The following is a 22463-nucleotide window of genomic DNA, read 5'->3' on the forward strand; positions in this document are numbered from 1 at the left end:
CAAATCGGCTGTATTCATGCACCGGCGCCAAACGCCCTTTCGCAAATTGTGGCATGTTGCACTGACTTGTATGGTTCTGAGAGCCCTCAGTGAACAAAATGACAATTGCATGTCCGCTTTTGTTGTTTTGCTGCATCACATCACACATTTATTCATTTAATAAGTCAAAAATACATTTTTATCGATATTTTATCTGCCTCCTACATGAAATAAATACAATTATCAAGTGGGAATTATTTACATTAATCACACTGCTGCACAGAAATGAAACAATTTACACTGACAATGACTTGGAGAAACACTGTGATGTGCACTTTTTAAAGTACATACCTTTGTTACAGGGTAACACATGAATGTAGACAATCATTGTAATGGCAAAGTCAAGCTTCACGATAAAAACATCTCCAATTTGACACAAACAAGACAGTACCATACAGTATTCTGGTCCACAGAAATTCAAAAGTCGCACAGGCACTGTATATTTACTCGTCTGTCTGATAACCACTAAATTATTCTTAATCACATATCCAAGGTCGGAATGCAATCAACTACCCCCGAAAATTAAGCACATTAAAACATAATTAAAACTTTTGATGAGAAAGTGTTTCATTATGATGTCAGATACCTTTAGTGATTGAAATCCTAACATGACTGCTTCGTTCAAGTGAATTTGCTGGCGAATGTGGTTGTCTCACAATATTTTTGGGCGGGTGTGTTATTTGGTGCTGCTTTTCACTGTGGCAATGCTTTCAAGATGGCATTCACTTCCTCAGCAACGGCTGTCAGTGCAAATTCAAACTGGTCCTGAGTGGGCGAAATGAGAATATGAGCAGTGAGGACAAAACATGGGGCACGTAGGAATCATTTAATATTTGCAAATTAATTACACGAATGGTACCTTGGTGCTGACCAGGCCGGGTCTCTGGTCTCTTACGTGTTCCAGTGTGGCAGCAATGTCAATTTCCTTCACTCCTAAAACAAGATCACACATTTTGTATTTTCTTACATAGAAAGAAACTGATCGTGCTCTAATAATTGACAGAATGACATGAAGGTGAGATCAAACTTTTTTTTTTTAACACTGGTGCTCTCACACTTCCTGGTATATCCCCAATTATAGTTGTTACATTTGTGGACCAATTTTTTTTTCAGTTTTATAACCACTAAAGAATCCTAGAAACGTAAGCATGCAGTCAAGCATTCTAATGAATGAATGAGCAGACTCACCTTTGGCCATGCGGTTCAGCACCATGTCAATGAGGATGTAGGTGCCAGTCCTGCCAGTGCCGTCACTGCGGTTGCAGCCCAGAAAAAGAAAGTTTAGTGTATAGATAGCATCCACTATTTGTCAATGTACAGTACTGTGTAAATCAATTGTTCTTTCAGTAGTTGCTGTCAAAATACATTGTTAAATTGTTAACTTACTGTTAGAATTAACTTACGTAATAAAGCAAATAACAGGGATCACCATGATCAAAAAGCACGTGGCTTGTGTTTAAAACTTTCAAACTTAGTTTTCCTGTAATTTTGATATTTTTGTCAGAGTATTCATAATTTCATTTATTGATATATATTTTTTTACCTGCAGTGAACAATAATAGGGCAGGAGCGACCTCGGTAGCATTTATTCACCTTCCTGAAAAGCATCAAAAAGGGAATGGAAGAAAAAAAATGAGTGCCTCTCCCAAATTGTAACCGCGAGTGTTTTGAGAAGGAGATTTATGGCTACAAACACAGAATTATGGAGCCACAGTTAGTTGTGACTCGAAGATGAATTAAAAGCAATTTGAAAGCAGAGCAAAAAGAAGAATGAAATGAATTATGCAGTCAAGGATGACAAGATGAGCTCTATGAGGTGGTAAAATAGTAGAAAGCTCCGGATTCACTGTCCCTCTTGCAGTAGCCAGTCACACCTGCCAATGCTCATTTTTGTGACTATGCAACTGGAGCCAGACTACTAGCTGCAAACCGCAAAAATGACACTGGTAGATGTTCGAGTACAAACCTGCACATCTAGATGTGCACTGGGATAGAGGGAGAGAGACGAGGAGCAGTGAATGGAATGGGCACAACACAAAATGGAGAACAGTAATAAGGATGAAGTTTAGAAGCGCTTCAGACACACTGTACTGTTTTATCCATCCATCCATTTTCTGTTCCGCTTATTCTCATTAGGGTCGCGGGGGGTGCTGGAGCCTATCTCTGCTGTCTTCGGGCACGAGGCGGGGGACACCCTGAATTGGTTGCCAGTCAATCGCAGGGCACGCAAAGACGTACAACAGTCACTCTCACACTCACACCGAGGGACAATTTGAAGTGGTCAATCTGCCTGCCATACATGTTTTTGGAGTGTGGGAGGAAACCTGAGGAGCCGGAGAAGACCCACGCGGGTCCGGGGAGAACATGCAACCTCCACACAGGGAGGCCGGACCGGGACACGAACCGGCGACCTCTGCACTGTGAAGGCGGTGTGCTAACCACTCGACTACCGGGCCGCCCATTGTACATTTTATCTTTCTCCTAAATTGTTTTAGTCATTGTTTTCTGGTAACTATTGATGATGTGTGTGGGACATGACAAAATATAAAAGCGAAATGCCGTATCACGTGCAAGTCAAAGATGAAAACTTGAGGTGGGAGTAAATGGCTTCTCAACTGGGAAATATTTTCTTTTCCAGTTTGTGCAAAAACTGGGTTCATGCTCATTTATGTCTGCTTGCTTTCACACCTGCGGAAGTCAAGCAGTGGTCGTGTTGAGGTGGGGATTCCGTCAACCGGCCAGCTCAGGAGGTGAAACTGCGTTAAGGTTCTTGTCTCTTGTGTTTGGACATTCTTTAAGTAGAAGCTACGCACCAGGAAGTCCTTGCACCAGATGTGCTCTGACACCAGGTTTACCTATAGAGGGCAGAGGAGGCAGAAAGTTACCAAAACTGACGACATCATTCTGTTTCATTTAAGATATATCCAGACTGCACCCGCAATGAGTACCATAACTTTAAAAACTTGCCTCATAAATGTGGTAGAGTGAAGAACCCTCATCAGGCCAATATCTTTCGCTCTGTTTCTGTCCATCCTCCGCCAAAGCTGACATCATCACGATCACCGTGCAGCCATTTTCCCAAACCATCTGAAGTCACATGCATCACTGTTTACACATCCAATGACAACACTAATCGGCAGTTGTCAAGCTTTTTACGAGCTGCAAAAAAATATTGAGCTCACACATCCCCTTTCATATGCATGCGACAGTGATCATTTATTTTCGGTTTCACAATCACCATGACACAAGTTATTTTGTACACGTCAAAAGATCTAATGCTTCAACTGCATTCAGTGAAGTACTAACCTGCCAAAAATCAGCCACTGTGTGAGGCAGAGGTCCCTGAGTGGCGATATATGCTGGCTGGCGCGGGTCATGATCAAACTATTGATTGAAATGGAATAAGAAAGCAGGGTTAGTGCGCATAAAACTCGAGCTGATTCTCTCCTGATCAAAAACTTAGAACAGATGATAATAATTTCTGCTTTATGATATTCAGAACAGAAACAAAAAAAAATAGTATGATAGATCACACATATACTGTACATGTATATGTATTTTACATGTTTACAGTGTCAATTTAACAACTGGGTGAATGAAGCACTGAGTCATGACAAATTTGGTTCCAAAATGTTCGCACCGTAAAGCGTTTTGAAGTACAGGGTGACCCTTTCTGGAGCATGACCCAAAAAGATGTGTCCTACTGAGTTCCTCACTGCAGCAATGTTTTCTTGCGAAAGATGAGTATGTAAAAGTGATTGACAACTTTGTCAGACGAGTACAGGTTTGCTTGCAACAAAATGGTGGAGATTTGGAACACATCTTGGGAAAGCCATAAATTGGCTAAAATTGACAGAAATAGCTGAAACTCTGGTGAATGGTCTTCCATAAACCGAATCAAGTGTGGTTGTAATTTGAAATAAATAGCTTTTTAGTCAAAGCCACAATTGACATTTTCATGGGTAGGCATCTTTTTGGGTCACTCTGTATGAGGTGTACCTTTGGTGGATGGACAATTTTAAAACAGTTTTCATATACCGTATAGGGTGCACCCTATTGTAAGGTGCATAGAATAGAAGCTGCAATTGTGGCTTGCCATTGCGTTACATCCTGATTCATATACTGTAGTGCTTTTGCGACCACTTCAACAAATGTAACAAAGTGCTTCAGATGCATTCAAAATATGATGTACAAGCAATTACTGTACAATATGGATCCATACATAAGGCACATTTGATTGTAAGGCACATTATATTATCATTATCATTTACTGTCATTCCCAAATTTAGTTGGGAATTGAAAATAAGATGAATTTTTTGGGGTCTTGGTTTTTCTTGCGGGGGGAGGATAAACCGCTGGTCAGACCTCAATGTTTTCCCTCCCACGAGGGGGTAGCATTTACCTTTCGTAAAACCACTTCCATTTCAAGCTCAGACCCATATAACTTGGGAATTAACTCTTTTTTTCTGATGAAAGAAGAGAGTCTAAGCTTTCTTACGCTGCATTGAATATTCATGTAGTCCTAAAACTCAATATTCTGTGGGTCCTCGAATTTGAGTGAAAATGACAAAAACCCTGGCACTGGAGTGGATACATTTTTGCACGTCTTGCAGTGAATGAATTATTAAAAACACATTTACAATGAAGCTGGCATTGATGTAATCTTGTTTTCTGGGGTTCAGCTCCCTTTTCAGCTTCACGCGTGAGTGGTCATCTGCGAATAAAAAAGTGGAGACTGTTCAATAAAACTAAGGAAATAGAGAAGTGATACATAAACCCACGTGGATCACTAATATGATGTGCTGGTAAAGAAACAACACATAGATGAACTGACATGGGAGTGATTCAGCTTGTCTGTTTTTGGCCATGTTGCTTGGAGTTTGAGCTGCAGCCACTGAACTAGGGTCAGCCTGGTAGGAGCAAAGCGCTTCCCACTCCTTCTGAAGACGATCCTTGTTACGAAGGTGATCCTCCATATAGGACTGACAGAGAGAGATGCAGGACATAACTATAAGGTTTTCACGGTTATATGCTGGAACATCAGAGGGTGTGCTCAGATACCAGAATCATGTGACCAGTGGAGATGTCCATATTTGACTGGGCGGGCTCCTCACTCCAAGATGGAGTGGAGCTGTGGGTGGAGGACGGGCTGTGCTGTGGTCCATCGCTGAATTGGGAGGAAACGCTGCTCACTCGCGATGTATCCGTTCCCCGTCGCCCGCCGGCACTCGTTGCAGGGCCTGCCATGCCACTGCTCGCTGCTCCCGCACAGTCCTGGCGGCATAGAGATGATTTGGATGCCATGTGCTGTCGACATAACTCCTGAATGTGCGATAAAGACAAGGAAGAGTTGGACCACTCATACAAAACTCAGCCCACGGTTTTTGTGAATGCTGACAGCCCAAAATAGTGATTTAATATCCTTGATAGTCAGTTAGAGTCTGAGTACTTTTATGCTGTGTACTATTATGCGATTTATTTTGACCAGTGAGAATTCAACAAGTAGAATGACTCAAGTGCATTTGTAGAACCGACAGTATCATACTAGGAATATTTTTTTCCCCCAAGACCATCACCACTCGCATTCCCAAAACATGCATGGAAAGTTAATTGAAGTCTCTAAATATTATTTAGGTGTGAATGAGTTCTGATGAGTTGAATGTGTGTCCTGTGATTGGATCTCAATCAGTTCAAGGATTACCCTGACTTTGGCACAAAGTCATCTGAGAGGCTCCAATTACTTGCATATTTTCGCAATTCGACTGACCACTTTTACTCATTGCAAATCCTGCAGTGCATAATGTGGTACATAAATTCGTAGATGTCAAAATGTTATGGAACATTTTATGACCACAATCTTGAGTAACAGACAGGGTCACTTTACTGTTAAACAAAATGAGACGTAAACATGGAGTGTACTAGGCCGAGGCCAGTGCAAACAGCATTTACTGAAGGAGAAAAAATGTTTTTATGCAGAAGATATGTGTTGGCCCATGCATTGATATTACAGTATAAAGTAAACAGGATATAAGTAGGATTTAACAGTGGTGTAAATATATTGGCCCAAATAACGCAGTTGTGCATATACTTAAGTCGGTGATGCAGACAGAATATTGAGGATGTGTTAGACGTTAGCATTGTCGTGAAAGAGTGTCTGAAAGTAAACTACGCACCTGATAATCAAAGTGTGTTACAGCACCTCCCTCTGGCCCCAGACCAAGCTTGCCATTGGCCACTTGATGTGCGTAGTGTCTGAGGCAAGCAATGGCCACAGCCAGCATCAATACTCCCCCTACCACTGCCATGGAAACTAGTGTGATGACCGTCCCACTGGAGCCCTGGGAGACCCTGGTTACCTGAGGGAGACCCTGTGCATTTGTCCTCTGGAAAAATACAAACCGACACAGAAATGCATTCCGTTTTACACTGTACATATCTGCAATATTATAACATCACTTCCGCCCACACTGATGTATAGGCACTCTAAAGTGACATTCATATTAAAATGGCCTTTTGTTGATAATCCATTATTTAGGGGGAAAATACTGGTGATGACTAATGAAGCCAGTCAGTGGGAACAGGGGAATAGGTTAATGACACTTGTTGTCATAGCACCTCGGATCTGGGCGCCACAGTCCACGAGTGGAGACAAAGCACCATGGCAACGCACGGCATTGCTCTGTTAGCAATGTTGTCACTCATTCACTCAAGAACATTAAGGCAAGCACAGTGGGTATGAGGGCTGTGGGTTACCAGAAAGAAAAATTTAGTCTTAGTTCCATTCAAAATGAAGTCGAATGACAGTCAATATATGAGCTGAATTAAAAATAACGTCTTCCCAACAGTAGTTGCCACTGATACGTTTTGATTTGACGTAGCCCAGAAAGGTATTAAACTTATGTAAATACCTATTACTGGAGGTGTAGTTTGCAGTGTTGTAGCACTGTTCTATAATAGTGTTATTTCACAAAACATGAAAAAGGTATAAAAAAAAATAGAAGATGAAAACATCTCTCAGTGTGATGCAGTGAAGTTCTACTCTAGTGTTCCGTAAAAACTAAAGGGCAAGGGCAGAACATAAATGGCTCTCTTCACCATAATTCAACAGTCTCTTGGTGCCACACACACAACAGACTAAAATTAACAGTATTGGTAGCTGGAAAAGCATTTTTATTGATTCTGAATTGGCATTGTAGATCAGTATGTAAAAGTGTTATTACAATAATTATCTTTCTAATGTTATACAAAAATAAAGATGAGTATATTTTTGATGCAACAATATAATTGTTCTTGTTATATTTGGTGTTTTAAAGGAAAAAAAGATGCATAAACTATGCAATAAATCCATAGTAATTCACTTGCCTTTCTGAACTGGAAAAAAATGTTTTACTAGTTGAAAATTAATTTTAATTTCAGACTTCTCAGAAAAGTCCAAATGACCGAGCTCAAATTTGGGTGTAAAAATTATTCCACACCTGATATGGTGGAAAACTGTCAAGAGATTCGTGATATTTCAAAGGAAAAAAAAGATAAGGGTTATTAATTAGCACATCGTAGTGTGGAATGTCGGATGGGCTCTTCTCTTTTTTTCATGACAGGCGGCTTAATATACCTCATTTGTTGAGCGCAGCATGTATTTGCGTGTACGTGCCATACCTCTCCCACACCAGTCTGTACAATTTTCAAGCTTGTCTCTGACTCCAAAAAGTTCCTTTCAGACACTATTGTGGGAAACAAACAAGTGTATCAATATCCACTGTGAGAGGACTCAAAGAAAGCTTGGTGAGATTCTCTTTGAATGTGAGAAAATACAACTTGCGTGGCTATAAAGCTGCATGACTATGTTTATTATCTTAGTCTCACCAGCTTTTGCTGCCACCTCTGCAGCTGTCATATTGTGCTCGTTCTGGCGGATACGAAATGTCAACGCAGGTCCCACCACGCTAAAAAACAACAACAAAAAAAAAAAAAACACACACACACACACACACAAACTGTCAAAAGAGCGAGTTGTTTGTATTGACGGTTAAAATATGCTAGCATGCATTGTAAAACACAGACATCGAAATAGTCACACCTTATATTGATGAAGCTGCTAATTGTCAAGTGTATTTTCTCAGCCAGTAGCTCCAGAAGCTTCACAGCATCATATAAACTTAGAGGGCTGGAAAAAAAGCCTTTATTGTGCTTTTGCATCACAATGTCAATATCCCTCCCGGCCCCCAGATAAATAAATAGTTTTCCAAAAAAATATAAAAATATTCCATGTTGAACTCTTATGTAAAATGATCTACAGATAAAGGCGAGTATGTTTCAAATATAAACAAATGATCAATACATTCAATCAAGACTGGAATGTTGTATGGCACATTTTTAGTACAGTTTAGTTGTATTTAACTTTTTAATATAATCCAATTTCAATTGTATTTAATCTTTCGGAACTGTTTATTATATTATTATTATAGTAACTTTTCTTTATACTGAATTTTAAATGAATCATGAAAGTAGAATTGTTCAAAGTGTGCTTCATGTTACAGTGCCTTTCAAGAATAAATACAGCTACACCTTTTTGGAATAAAACGTCTTACTCGTATTTTTTTTTATATTCGATCTAGAGTAAATACTGACCTCTGGTTCGTGACAATGTAGCCATACTCCTCTTTGGCTCCTGTGGCCTCAATTTGTGGTACGCCTTCCTTCAAACTTTCTCTTTCGTCAGGAGTCACCGTTAATGGTTGGGAGACTGCTGGAGTGCCTCCTGTGCTCTTCGTCGTAGGCATGGTTACAGTTGGCACAGGTTGTGGGGCTTCAGGGGCATCAGGTGCAATAGGGACAGACGCAAGCTTCTCTGGCTTCATAGGCACGCTGTCTGTTTTTAACAGCTCAATCTATTTAGAAAGCAGACAGGATAACTTTATTAGGAGAGACTGGCTGCCTCAAGTCAACGCAGAGGAAAGCTTTCGTTGTTGTGACTTTTGAAAGTGCGCATACTACGCATAAAGATGCTTTAGTACATTCCCATAATTAAAAGTGAATTCAAGTATTCTATGAGATGAGAGGAGATAACCTTTATTTGTGTCACATTGGAGACATTCCTAATTCATAGCAGCAAAGTTATGAAAGGAAGAGAAAGGGAAATCAACATATAGAAGCTGAACAACAAGTACAATAGAACAACAAGTAGAAACACAACATATAGAAGCTGCTGTAAAGACAGCCACTGTCGCAGTGCCATCCTGACGTCAAAACAAGAAAAAACAAAACAAATAATATAACACAACACAAAAGCTGAGAGTGCCTTTTACAGTTATGTTCCAGTTGTAAACTCAACTCAAATGTATTAAGTGCCATTTCTATCCTTTTATAAAACTCTTTTTACAGACGGTGACATACCTCCTTGAGAGTGACAAAGTCCTTCTCGTTTAGATCTGTGTTGATAAAAGAGACACAAAGCAAATTACGTTTATTCAACTCAAATTGAAAGTATCTGGATGGAAAAACAGGTTGCACACACTTTGTGGAGAAAAATCACTGAATATATCAATGGGACTGTGCCAGAAATTATGGAGGACACTCATAAAGGCTAATCTAATCTAATCTAATCTAATCTAATCTAATCTAATCTAATCTAATCTAATCTAATCTGATCTGATCTGATCTAATTCCTTAATGTATTGTAAATGGTACCTCTCAAGAACAACAGAAACAAAAAATCAGATAACAGTTATACTGTTGGTGCAGAAAATCAGTGAACTATTTTAAATGATCAGTCGTCATATTTGTAGTAAAATAAGTGTGCTATTATGCAGATGTCCTTCAGTGGCTCAAAGTACTGGAGATTATATAGGTCAGTAACAGTGGTTCAAGTGAGTACAGAACTAGAGCTATAATGATTAGAACGGGAAGCTGTTTCACAGGGTTGTGCAAAATTGCAAAGATGCACGATGCAGTTATTTTTGGGTTACTAAAAAGTTAATGGCTCGGGGGAAGAAGCTGTTTAAAAGTCTGCTGGATTTGGTGCGCATAGCCCGATAGCGCCTGGCTGAGGAGCGTAGCTGGAAAAGTTTGTGGGCAGGGTGCGAAGGGTCCAGTAGGACTTTGCATATAATACCTGGTGTCTTGTCTTGGGCTTGTAGCAGTTGCAATATGAGGGCTAATTTGTAGAGCTGTTCTTGGCTGAGCTCTTTTGGGTCGACTCCGTACCTTTGTAGGACGCCAGACATTTTTTGCAGCAAGCCATCTAACAAAGCATAGAGCATCATCTTTACAAAGAGCCATATATTTACAGTGATGCACATTAGATCATCTAAAAAGTGTCGTTTATGAGCGTCTTAACTTGTTTTTTCCCCTCACCATTGTTTCCAGACCGGGTGCTAGACACCTGAGAGACCTTATTTTGGAGCGGCGGTTGCCTGTTTGTAGATCCAAGTCTCTCCTCTAGGGTATAATCTTCTGCATAGTCCACTGGTAACTCCATTTGAAAGTCATCATAATAAGGCAGTCCTGAGAATATGTTATGACATCAAACCAAATTGCAAGGTACAGTATGTCTGTAGATATTTGTATGCCTAATATCGGCATGTTTGTACCTGCAGAAGCTAAGGAGTTTGGTCTACGGTGGCGATAAGAGGATGGCGCAGACGCCAAATAGACAGACAATGCCTGCTGAAGGAGGTGCCTGTCTCGCTCTCTCTCTTTCTGATTGGCTTGCGACCATTTGGTGGTGCGACCATAACTTTCTCCTCTCATCAGAGGTATTGTTGCTTCATCTTGGTGCCTGTGCTGTTATTGAAAAAGATATATTTGGCAGTTTGTTTCTTTTATTGAAATTTGTGGTGAACATAAGTTTGTGGTCCACTATCGGGCCGATAACAGCCAAAGGTTTTATGAATTACTACTTTGTGTGCCATGAATACATGCATTAGTTAATAGGAGTAACCATTAAGGATTTTAAAGGATTCAGTGGGTTTTCGAGTAACTGTCAGAAATGACGAATGTTTTGTGACGTTCAGTTAAATACTGTACGTCTATGTGAGAGTCAAACCTGCTGGTATGTGTAAGGGTTGATGGAGACTCCCTGCACTTGTATTTGCGACCGAGGAGGCTCAACAATCATGTAGTCCGCATAGTTGCCAGCAGGTGCTGCAGATCCTGATTTGAAGACATGCTGTTTGGACCTTGCGTACCAGCCAGAAAAAAAAGGATTAGAATGGACGCAGAATGGTAGATTTCGGGAAAGACGTGTTTATTGGACACCTCCCATGAACTTGTGTTGTGTATCATTAAACATGAGTGAAGCTGGGGAGAACTTACTGAGCATGCGAAGAATTTGGTTTGGATGATTGGGTGATGTGAGGAACTCTTTTCAGTTCCTTTGATAGAATATACTGTGTGATGTCATCCTGCCAGGATAGCCCTACAACAAAGCAATCGCAGACATTCAGTGACCACCACTGTATTGTTTAGCTATGACGGAAGTGTGCAGCTGCCAATGTGGAATAAATATATTTTGATAGACAAATGAGTTCAAACGTATTCATGAGTCCATTTGAACCTATTAGCCTGTCAAAATATTGGCAACTCAACGCTTCCTTAGCTCCACACTTCCGTAAATGTATTTATTTATTTGGTTTGTTTATTTATTATGATACTAATGGACTGTCTCCACAGTTAGAAAGTGTCACAAACTCACCTTGCAACATGAGCTGTTTAAGAACTTCCTGCATTCTCTTCAGGACAGGAACTGTGACTTGGAACTGGACCCGGTCTTGCTTAGAACTTTGACACTGACCAAACAGGCCATCTGTTGAACATACACGTACACATTCATTAAGAAAATACACCAGTCTGCATTACAGTATATGTAAAAAATATATAACTCGGTTAATATTCATTCAAACTGAACCTTCTCTCAATCCATGCAACATACTGCCTTCAACATAGAATGTGAAATGTGCAAAGTTTTGCTGATGCAACCTTTCTATCCTGTGTGACCACAGTAGCACTTAAACGAGTCATACAATTGAAGAACAGCCCACACATTTTATCCCGCATTGCCGATTGAGTACTTAACGATGGCCTTTCGCTGTCACCAGCCGCCCTCGTGGACACTCTCTACTTACCTACAGGCAGCCTCATGGCAACATGACTGGATTTAGGACTGACTTGATCATTTACTATCTATCTATCTCTATATATATATATATATATATATATATATATATATATATATATATATATATATATATATATATATATATATATAAGAATCAGAAAACCTTTATTTGTCCCACAATGGGGAAATTTGCAGTCCACAGCAGCAATTTGAAAGGGGATGGAGTGGGGGGGGGGGGTGAAAGGATAGAAAACAAGATATTCTAAGCATAGCAAAATAAAAATGTCAACTGTATACTGTTAATGTGCAAAACCGTTTCATAAAAAAACTGTACATAGTGCAAGTATCAAGAAAGGCATATTGATATATGTACCTGTATTGCATTAACCCATATTTACAGTATAAGTGTCCAGTTTTTGCTTTTTTATCACATGTGATTATTGAAAATAATTTATATTATATACATATATACACATATACACATATATACATATATATATATATATATATATATATATATATATATATATATATATATATATATATATATATAGATAGATAGATAGATAGATAGATAGATATAGCTCAGTTGATAAGGCATCAGTTTGGCATATGGGAGACGAGGGTTCGAATCCCACTTGTGGCAGAGAAAATGAGCAGAAATGAGCACAATGACATCATCCAGTGTGGGTCCTTGGGCAAGACCCTTCACGCTAATGCCTACCTCATACAATGATGAGAGACAATAAATGGAATGACATGCCGGCTCAGACGTCGCCCGGCCAAACAAGGTCTGCGTCAGGTGCTGGGGAACCAGAGCACCCTGATGAAAAATGGGCTACTGGAACAAAGCGGAGATGGACGAGATGCGATAACATGGCTCTGTTGGAATGCTACTACTCAAGCAACCCTAGTCAGAGGGGTTACATGCGGAGAATGGGGGCTGAATGGTTACTTCGAAACCCACAGTTACGGTTGACCACGAAACAACGAGTAGCTCAGTGTTCCAATATCCACAAACGGCAATTGCTATCACAACTTGAGATTGATGAGGTACAACACAAATTCCGAGGTGAAGGGCCCCAGGCTGCCACATCACAGTAAGAGGTTCAACCAGAGATTGGGAGGCAAGCCCCAATGAATAATGAGATTGGGAAGCCAGCCCCAATAAATGAAATGCTGAGCGAGGCAGCAAATGACCTGAGAGATAAGATCATGGCAAGAATGAAAACTGGGCAACGAAGGCACCGATTACAACGGCTATCTGAAGTACCACCTGAAAGTCTCATGGAAACTGTGAATGCAGCACTGAGAACGATCCCGACCGGAACGATCACGGAAACCAATGAGCTGATATACACCTCAGCATCAGTGATCCTAGAGATGCTCGGCTACAAGAGCAACCATGAGAGCCACGAGATTCATTACCCACCATGGAAAAGACGGTTGGAGGCCAAGATCAAGGCGGCTCGGAAAGATGTGAGTCAATTGACGGAGACCCAGAGAGGTGTGAATAAAAGGCCAATACCCAAGAGGTACATGCAGATAACCATACCTGAAGCACTCGAAACTGCCAAACAAAGGCTCCAGGCCTTGGCCAGTCGCCTAAAGAGGTACACGAAAGAGAATGAGGCCAGAAGAATAAACAGGCTGTTCGCAACACAACCTGCGAAAGTGTACGCTCAGTGGCAGAGTTCTAACAGCAGAGCAGACCCTCCAAGGCTGGAAACTGAAAGATACTGGAAAGGCATATGGGAGAAGGAGGTCGCACATAACAGCAGTGCACAATGGCTGGTGACTCTGAAAGAGGAGCACAGCAACCTCCCTGAGCAGAACCCAGTTACCATCACAGCGGCAGATATACAGGGAAGAGTCTCAGGTATGAAAAACTGGACGGCACCAGGCCCGGATATGGTCCACACCTACTGGCTAAAGAAACTCACAGCTCTCCACGAGCGCCTAGCAGCACAAATGAACCAGCTGCTGATGGATGGGACTCACCCAGGATGGCTAACCGAAGGGCGAACAATCCTGATCATGAAGGATTCCTCAAAGGGTGCAGTTCCTTCCAACTATCGGCCAATAACCTGTCTCTCCACAACATGGAAGCTCATGTCAGGCATCATTGCGGCTAAGATAAGTGGACACATGGATCAATACATGAGCAAAGCACAGAAAGGCATTAGTAGAGATACTAGAGGTGCCAAACATCAGCTGCTGGTTGACAGAACAGTCGCTCAAGACTGCAGGTCCCGACATACCAACCTGTGCACAGCCTGGATTGATTACAAGAAAGCATATGACTCGATGCCACACACATGGATCAATGAATGCTTGGAGTTGTATAAGGTCAACAGGACCCTGAGAGCCTTCGTTGCAAACTCGATGAGGATGTGGAAAACCACACTTGAAGCCAATGGCAAGCCACTAACGCAAGTGTCCATCAAATGTGGCATATACCAAGGTGATGCACTCTCCCCACTGCTGTTCTGCATAGGACTGAACCCCCTCAGCCAGATAATCGCCAAGACAGGCTATGGATACCGCCTCAGAAATGGAGCTACGATCAGTCACCTCCTCTACATGGATGACATCAAGCTGTATGCTAAGAGCGAAAGGGACATAGACTCCCTGATCCACACAACCAGGATCTACAGCAGTGATATCGGAATGTCATTCGGGCTGGAGAAATGTAGTCGGATGGTGACTAAGAGGGGCAAGGTAGTTCACACTGAAGGGGTCTCACTCCCTGAAGGAACAATAGCAGACATTGAAAACAGCTACAAGTACCTCGGTATACCACAGGCCAATGGCAACCTCGAATTAGCAACAAGGAAAGCGGCTACGACCAAATACCTCCAGCGGGTGAGGCAAGTCCTCGGAAGCCAGCTCAATGGCAAGAACAAGACCCGGGCAATAAACAGCTATGCCCTGCCAGTGATCAGATACCCTGCAGGAATAATAAGGTGGCCAAAGGAAGAGATTCAGACCACGGATATTAAGACCCGAAAACTCCTCACCATGCACGGAGGGTTCCATCCCAAGTCCAGCACCCTGAGACTGTACACAAGCCGTAAGGAAGGAGGCCGGGGACTAGTGAGTGTGAGAGCCAGTTTCCAGGATGAAACATCCAAGCTCCATGAATACATCAAAGAGAAGGCTCCAACGGATGATGTACTCAGAGAATGTCTCAGTCAATGGGGAACAGAGGATGAGGTGCTGGAAGAGGGACAATCATGGGAGGAAAAGCCCCTACACGGGATGTACCACCGAACCATAGCAGAAGTGGCTGATCTCAAGAAGTCCTATCAGTGGCTAGAGAGGGCTGGCCTAAAGGACAGCACAGAGGCACTCATCCTGGCTGCCCAAGAGCAGGCCCTGAACACCAGAGCCATAGAGGCAGGGATATACCACACCAGACAAGACCCAAGGTGTAGGTTGTGCAAAGAGGCACCTGAGACAATCCAACACGTAACTGCAGGGTGTAAGATGCTGGCAGGGAAAGCCTACATGGAGCGCCATAACCAGGTGGCTGGCATAGTCTACCGAAACATCTGTGCGGAGTATGGACTGGAAACTCCAAGGTCAAAATGGGAAACACCTCCCAAGGTGGTGGAGAATGACCGAGCAAAAATCCTGTGGGACTTCCAGATACAGACTGACAAGATGGTAATGGCCAACCAACCAGATATCGTGGTCATAGATAAAGGGGAAAGGAAAGCCGTTGTCGTGGATGTAGCGGTCCCGAGTGATGGGAACATCAGAAAGAAGGAACATGAGAAAATCGAGAAATACCAAGGGCTCAGAGAGGAGCTGGAGAGAGCCTGGAAGGTAAAGGTGACAGTCGTGCCTGTGGTGGTCGGAGCACTTGGGGCAGTGACCCCCAAACTCGACGAGTGGTTGCAACAGATCCCGGGAACAACATCGGATATCTCGGTCCAGAAAAGCGCAGTGCTGGGAACAGCACGGATCCTGTGCAGAACCCTCAAGCTTCCTGGCCTCTGGTAGAGGACCCGAGCTGAAATGGGGACAGACACCACCCATGGTGGGTGAGACGAGGATTTATTATATATATATATATCCGCATGTTTGTTTTGGCCAAGCATTTACGTCGGATGCCCTTCCTGACACAACCCTCTGTATTTATCCAGGCTTGGGACCGGCACAAGAAGACTTATGTCCCTTTGTGGCTACAGAACAAGCAACTCGCTTAGTAAAAGGCTCCGAAGCACAAAATAGTCATCGGCACAGCAACATTCAAAAAAGCAAAAACTATACTCAGCATTTGATGTCAATGCTCTGATATTACCGTGAATATCTATCTATCTATCTATCTATCTATCTATCTATCTATCTATCTATCTATCTATCTATCTATCTATCTATCTATCTATCTATCTATCTATCTATCTATCTATCTATCTATCTATCTATCTATATATATATATATATATATATATACGTGTGTGTGTGTTTTTAAAACACCTATATGAAATGGTGAGTTACCATGAAAAAATAATTATATAGCGAGAAAAAATAAAAATAAAAAACTGACTTTCGGAATGCAATGTGTGAGAATGACCAAACCACGAGGACATTTTTGTGGCGCAGCGATGACTCACTGCAGTCTTTCGATACGCCCTCTAAATCTGACACAAGCCCGCCTGCTATGGTGACACTGTGAATTCTTACAATGAGCAGATTAAAGGGATTAATCTATTTTTTAGCCTCTATTTATACTTTATACTAATCAAAGAGAACATCTTTTTTTACCACCTTGAGAAATGGATATGCTGTACGATTTTGCCAAAATTATTTTCGTTTCTTCGACGTGTGGCTCAGACTTAAAAAAACTGATGTCAAACTTTATGATAAAAGACTAAATTAAACAACTCAATTGTAATGTACAATAAATAGTGCCCTGTAATTAATTGTTATTATATCTGGAGATTTTTCAGATAATTAATTATTCATTAATTATACTTTACAAAAAAAAACATTATAAAAACGAAAATGTTTTCTATCTGTTTATCTCTCAACATTTAGATAACCAGAGTTTGATTCTACAGTATGTGGTTAGATTCATTCATTCATATGAATTGAGGGTCGTGGTAGGTGCAGGAGCCTATCCCAGCCGTATTCAGGCACCTGGCCGGGTACACTCTGAATTGGTTGCCAGCCAATCACAGGGCACACAAAAACAAACAACAACTACTCTGACACATAGGGACAATTTCAAGTGTTCAATCAGCCTGCCATGTATGCTTTTGGATTGTGGGAGTAGTGAACAAGAAGACCTGGAGAATGCCTACCCGGGCCCAGGGGGAAAAAAACAAAGGGAGACCAGAGCAGGATTTGAACTCAAGACCCCTGTACTGTTAAGTCGGCATGCTAACCACTCAACTACCGGTCTGCCTATGTGTATATAGATTGACTGCATATACTGTGCACCTCTGTGCACTTCAGACCAAAAGTACTCCGGTGGAAAATGTCTTTATGGTCTCAGGAATTCTGTGTTGATGAACATTTTTCTGCATTATCCTCATTTGAGTAACAAATGTTCCAATTTTGTTTGCCTCTGGATTGCAAGTGTAGTCACATTTGGTATTCTGTGTTATGTTATGCGTGTACATCAGTAAGATTTACATGGAGACATACGTAAGCCTCTGTCAGTGAGTCATCACTGTGTTAGCACAACAACTGTGGGGGTATTGACCTCGATGTGATGTCAGTGCTGCCATGGAGACACAAGAGAAGGGAGGTGGGGCTTCGATAAAGCTAATGAAAGAGATGGGAAGGTAACAGTGGGAGACGGACACAAGGGCTGCTGTGGAGGAGAAAAAAATCCTTTGCTGGATTTGTCATAATTTTGTTGTACAAGGTTTGTGTCTCTACATTTATTGGAAACACAAAAATACGATAAATGGATACTCTGAGTGTTTCTGTGTGTGTGTTTGTGTCTTACCATCTGAACAAAACTGATCCCTGGAGCACAGTTTTCTCTCAAACAAGCACCCTGATGCAGACAAAAACAAACAAGACCCACAGGTAAAATGTGTGAATTCAAAACGTTTGACATAGTGGTAGCTTCACTCAAATGCACTGTGATTTAAATAAAACAAATAATCACAACACTCACTTTTAAATCTCTTCTATTGTTTCTCATTAGATTTCGAATATGGTTTTGATTTTGTGTGAATGAGAAGGTATTTGGCAATAGATAGGACGCAAACGCTTAAAGGATAACCGACGTCTCCGGACAAGTTGTGTCCATAATTTGTAAAATGGCTTCAAATGACTTCTACTGAGCGTATTTTAATAAGATTCCACCGCATATAGCTATATTTTACGTTTTAAGACTCGCTCTATATATGCAGGAAGTCTTGTTTTTGAGGTGGTGACAAGTCCGTATGTGACGTCACGAAAGGACCGTCCCCTGACCGAAAAAATACATATTGTAGCAGTCCTTCCATCACGTCAATGTATTTTGCTGCCAGAAGAGGGCATCCAAGCTCCATATAAGGAATTTATCAGCCTGTGGGAGCGGAGGTGGCCACTGGAGGTCGCCATTTTGTGCCTCTTTTTTTTTGGCTGAGATATTTTCCCCCAATGTTGGCTCAAAATGGCACATATAATTCTTTAATCGATTGCAAACATGTATGCTTTCCTCTTCAGAACTATTTGAACCATATTCATAACTGGATGTGTAACAAGAAAGCATATTCTCCGAATCTGAAGCCATTGTTTTTGAAGCCATTGAAGCCAAGACGTCTTGTCATGACGTCACCAACTGGGGGCGGGACTTTCTGAAAATGCCCAATTCGCAGCTCAATTTTTTGCAGATTTTGGACACTTTAAGTCATTTTTATTGGTGTTTTGCATTTGATTAAAAATATCATACTGCGTGTTTTGGGTATTTTAGATGCTATAAAAGGTTTTTCCGATGTCAGTTAAAAAACAAAAAAGTGACGTCGGTTGTCCTTTAAGGTAACGAGTGCTTGTCGCTGTGTGCCTTATTTGCTCCCTGCTCACCATTTGGACGTGTACAAGAGAAATTAAAATGACATCAAAGTCAATAATAAGTATGAGTTTGTCTAAAAATCAATACATGAATGGATCACAAGGTAAAATGTTGCTTTTGCATCACAATACATAAAAAAGTCACTTTTTGCAAAAAAAGATAATGTTTTGATGGACACAGCTTGTTCTTCTCAGACACATTAATGCACTTCTATACATTTAATAAAACACTCTTGTAGTCGATTTATATAAAGTGCTTTCTTGCTGCTGCAGCTGTGATGACAGTACTACATAAATAAAGATGATTTGTACTGTAAACCTACACAGATTCTGTATTTAGGTTTGATTGACAATGTTGAACAATGTGTGTCCAACTGTAGTTAGGAATTAAGTAAAATAAATTGCAACGGTGTTGAGCCCCTTTCAGGTTGATTCGATACCAACAATATGTCAAAGCAGTCATTATCTATGCCAAAACATGCCTCTACGCGAACCTCACAGTAAGTTGCATGTGCCCGCTTAGATGCTTGTTCGAAGTAAACAAAAAAAATATATTTCAGCATGAATGGGTAAAAGTGCTGTATTATTTCTGGCTCAGTTCCCATTACACCTTTTCACCTCTTTTAAATTATGCTTAATCCCGAAAGACGAAAAGGGAAAAGTATGAGGGACAAATTGTTTTGGATTGCATGACTGTCCTTGTTTTATGTTTTGTGTTTATTATTTATTATTATTTATCACTTATGTTCTGCAGCTGCAGATGTTGTGGCAGCACTATATAAACCAGGATGTTATCACGTTTTGCGAGGTGGTGATGGTGAGTGCGGATCCCAAAAAGCAGGCAAGAGGGAGCAGGAGGTTGTTTGACAAATTGTATTAAAATAAAGGTCAGCAGGAACAAAATGTAAAACATCAAAATCAACTGAACAGAAAAAAATACAACGTATCAAAAGAAGACCAAGAGTAAAAGTCCGCCAAGGTTAAACAAACACATGCACAGCATACACAACAAACATGCAACAAAAAAATGAACCGACACCGGATGGTCGTGCCGGGTGTCCTTTTAAGTGTCAGTGATTAAAACGACCAGCACCTGCGAGGCTGCAGGCGCTACCCGTTGGTCGCCAATCTGATCGGGACGACCAGCACCTGTGCAGGTGCAGGCGGGGCCGACAGCGCCCACCGTTGGTCGCCAACCAGATCATATACCAGTTGTATTATATTGTATTGTACAAATTGTGAAAATTGTAACTGTGTTACAATTAATGTGACGGCACACTTTTCATTGTCAACAATTTTTTGAAACCTGCCAATCTTATTCATATTTTGCTGACTGTATGTGATAGTGATGAGAGTGAACAGATTGTTAACCACACGTAAAAAAATGTTTACAAAACAAACCTAAATGAGCACTTACTCATTCAATAAATTTATACAGCATTTGGGACTGACTAATATGTTCAACTTGTGGAAGGTTACTGTTTTTCCTACGAATTAAATAAAAGGGAAAAATGACTTTTATAGCTTGTAATTTCTGCTCAGTCAGAAAAAAACGAAATGTTGTATTTATATATACAGTACTAAGATACATTTGTAATTGTTTATTGGTGAAAAGCCGTCCGATAACTTATTCAACGATTGGGGGAAATGACCGTGCTACCAGCCCCGATAAAACAAACATAATAAAATACAAGTGTATTTTATTGTTGCTGTTACAGTATAATTTAATACAGTATAATAATCGATTTAAAAAAATGAATAAGACACAATGAATACAAAATGCACTCCTTATGACTTCTCACTTACATCGTCAAGCTAATCATCGATTAGGGATCACAAACTACTGTTTGTTTTGCGAAATAAATCAAACAAGCTCGATGGTGACAACGAAAGCCACAACTCACATTTGAGGATAAAAATACAGCTATTATCATAATAATTAAAATAACCTCGACCGATACATACGTTTAGCGTTTATCCATCATCTCCATCATCTTACCGTATCTGTCTGATAGTCCCGCGTGTAAAATGACGGTGAGGAACAGCACGGATCGCCATGCCCTCGGATGTTGCATGGTGCGTTCAGTTGTCACGTAGAACAGAAGAAATCCTTGCTATTTCTTTTCTCTGTTAAATCCCCATTGTGTACAGAAAGGGCTGCGGGGCCAGTGTGGATGGCTCACATTTAGAGAACAGCTCCTCTTCTGGGCAACCAAATGCAAAACTATAACAGGCTGCAGTTGTATTTTTCGATTATCTGCGCGACTAGTGGCTGACTGAAAGACTGGCTTGTTCTAAAAAGTAAAATCTTATCCCGTTGAGAAGGTGGAAATTTATGAGGACGAGGGGCGGGGCTATCAGCCTCATTGCGGAAATAACGTAAAACCAAATGAACCATGAACGAAACTGCAGGTACGTCATCCAAGGCTGAAATAGCAAGGGAGACGTGAAAAAAAAAAAAAAGACGTGGACCTCAGTCTACATGGCAACACCCACAGACTTCTAATTTCCTTCAATTTTTTGACGACACACAGGAGAAAATTAACCCATGTGTTCCAATGTGTGAGAAGTAACCAAATAGCCTCATGCAATTCGTCAATTCCAAAATAAATAGACCTACTAAAGCATCTGACTCCTTATTTAGTCAAAATACACTACCTGTACTCCAACCATTCAACTTTTTTAAACATTTAAAAAAATGTATCATCCCTAGGTGTGAGTGTTGTACGTCTTTGTGTGCCCTGCGATTGGCTGGCAACCAATTCAGGGTGTCCCCCTCCTTGTGCCCGAAGACAGCTGAGATAGGCTCCAGCAACCCCCGCGACCCTAATGAGGAATAAGCGGTACGGAAAATGAGATGAGATGAGAGATCACTAGAATTATAGACATTAGACAGGTAGAGGGTGATGTCTTTATTGGTTAATAATTTAGTGTTTTATGCATGAAGCAGAGCTGGAGGTAGCAGAGCTGAAGATGTTGAGGTTTTCTTTGGGAGTGACCAGGTTGGATAGGATCAGGAATGAGTACACTAGAGGGGCAACTCATATTAGAGGCTTAGGAGAGAAAGTCAGAGAGGCCAGACTGAGATGGTTTGGACATGTCCAGAGGAGAGAGAGTGACTATATCGGGAGAAGAATGCAGAGCCTTGAACTGCCAGGCAGGAGACCGAGAGGAAGACCGAAGAGGAGGTTTATGGCTGTGGTCAAAGAGGACATGGAGGTAGCTGTTGTGAGAGAAGAGGATGCACAAAACCAGGATAGATGGAGGACATTGATTCGCTATGGCGACC

General features: G+C 41.2%; 1 protein-coding gene across 2 annotated transcripts; it reads right to left on the bottom strand.

The window, feature by feature from the left end:
• Positions 1-77: 77 nt before the first annotated feature.
• Positions 78-21517, bottom strand: ptprna (protein tyrosine phosphatase receptor type Na). 2 transcript variants are annotated; one of them, XM_089002004.1, is made up of 24 exons: positions 21174-21517; positions 18120-18170; positions 11732-11842; positions 11353-11455; positions 11084-11216; positions 10629-10821; positions 10393-10542; positions 10151-10279; positions 9433-9467; positions 8668-8927; positions 8117-8203; positions 7903-7982; positions 7696-7760; positions 6213-6422; positions 5101-5313; positions 4874-5021; positions 4680-4753; positions 3346-3423; positions 3007-3126; positions 2728-2894; positions 1583-1636; positions 1228-1292; positions 899-972; positions 78-804 (listed from the first exon to the last, which is right to left on the bottom strand). In XM_089002004.1, the coding sequence occupies exons 1-24, from the start codon at positions 21247-21249 to the stop codon at positions 733-735; spliced, it is 2748 nt and encodes a 915-aa protein (XP_088858130.1). In that variant the 5' UTR covers positions 21250-21517; the 3' UTR covers positions 78-732. The 2 variants fall into 2 exon arrangements, with proteins under 2 accessions (XP_088858130.1, XP_088858129.1); XM_089002003.1 differs by having other exon boundaries at positions 80-804; positions 5101-5361; positions 21174-21516.
• Between the last annotated feature and the right edge of the window lie 946 nt (positions 21518-22463).

Source organism: Hippocampus bargibanti, linkage group LG08, assembly GCF_051943395.1.
Source record: "Hippocampus bargibanti isolate YZ-2025 linkage group LG08, ASM5194339v1, whole genome shotgun sequence".
Lineage (NCBI taxonomy): Eukaryota > Metazoa > Chordata > Actinopteri > Syngnathiformes > Syngnathidae > Hippocampus > Hippocampus bargibanti.

Excerpts from the sequence above, each read along its gene's own strand:
- ptprna (XM_089002003.1), bottom strand. The coding sequence starts at position 21,249 with ATGCAACATCCGAGGGCATGGCGATCCGTGCTGTTCCTCACCGTCATT. Across the intron at positions 5,362-6,212 it reads TAACACACTTTGATTATCAG|GAGTTATGTCGACAGCACAT; the intron begins GTGCGTAGTTTA and ends TCGCACATTCAG. Across the intron at positions 1,293-1,582 it reads CCTATTATTGTTCACTGCAG|TGACGGCACTGGCAGGACTG; the intron begins GTAAAAAAATAT and ends CTGCAACCGCAG.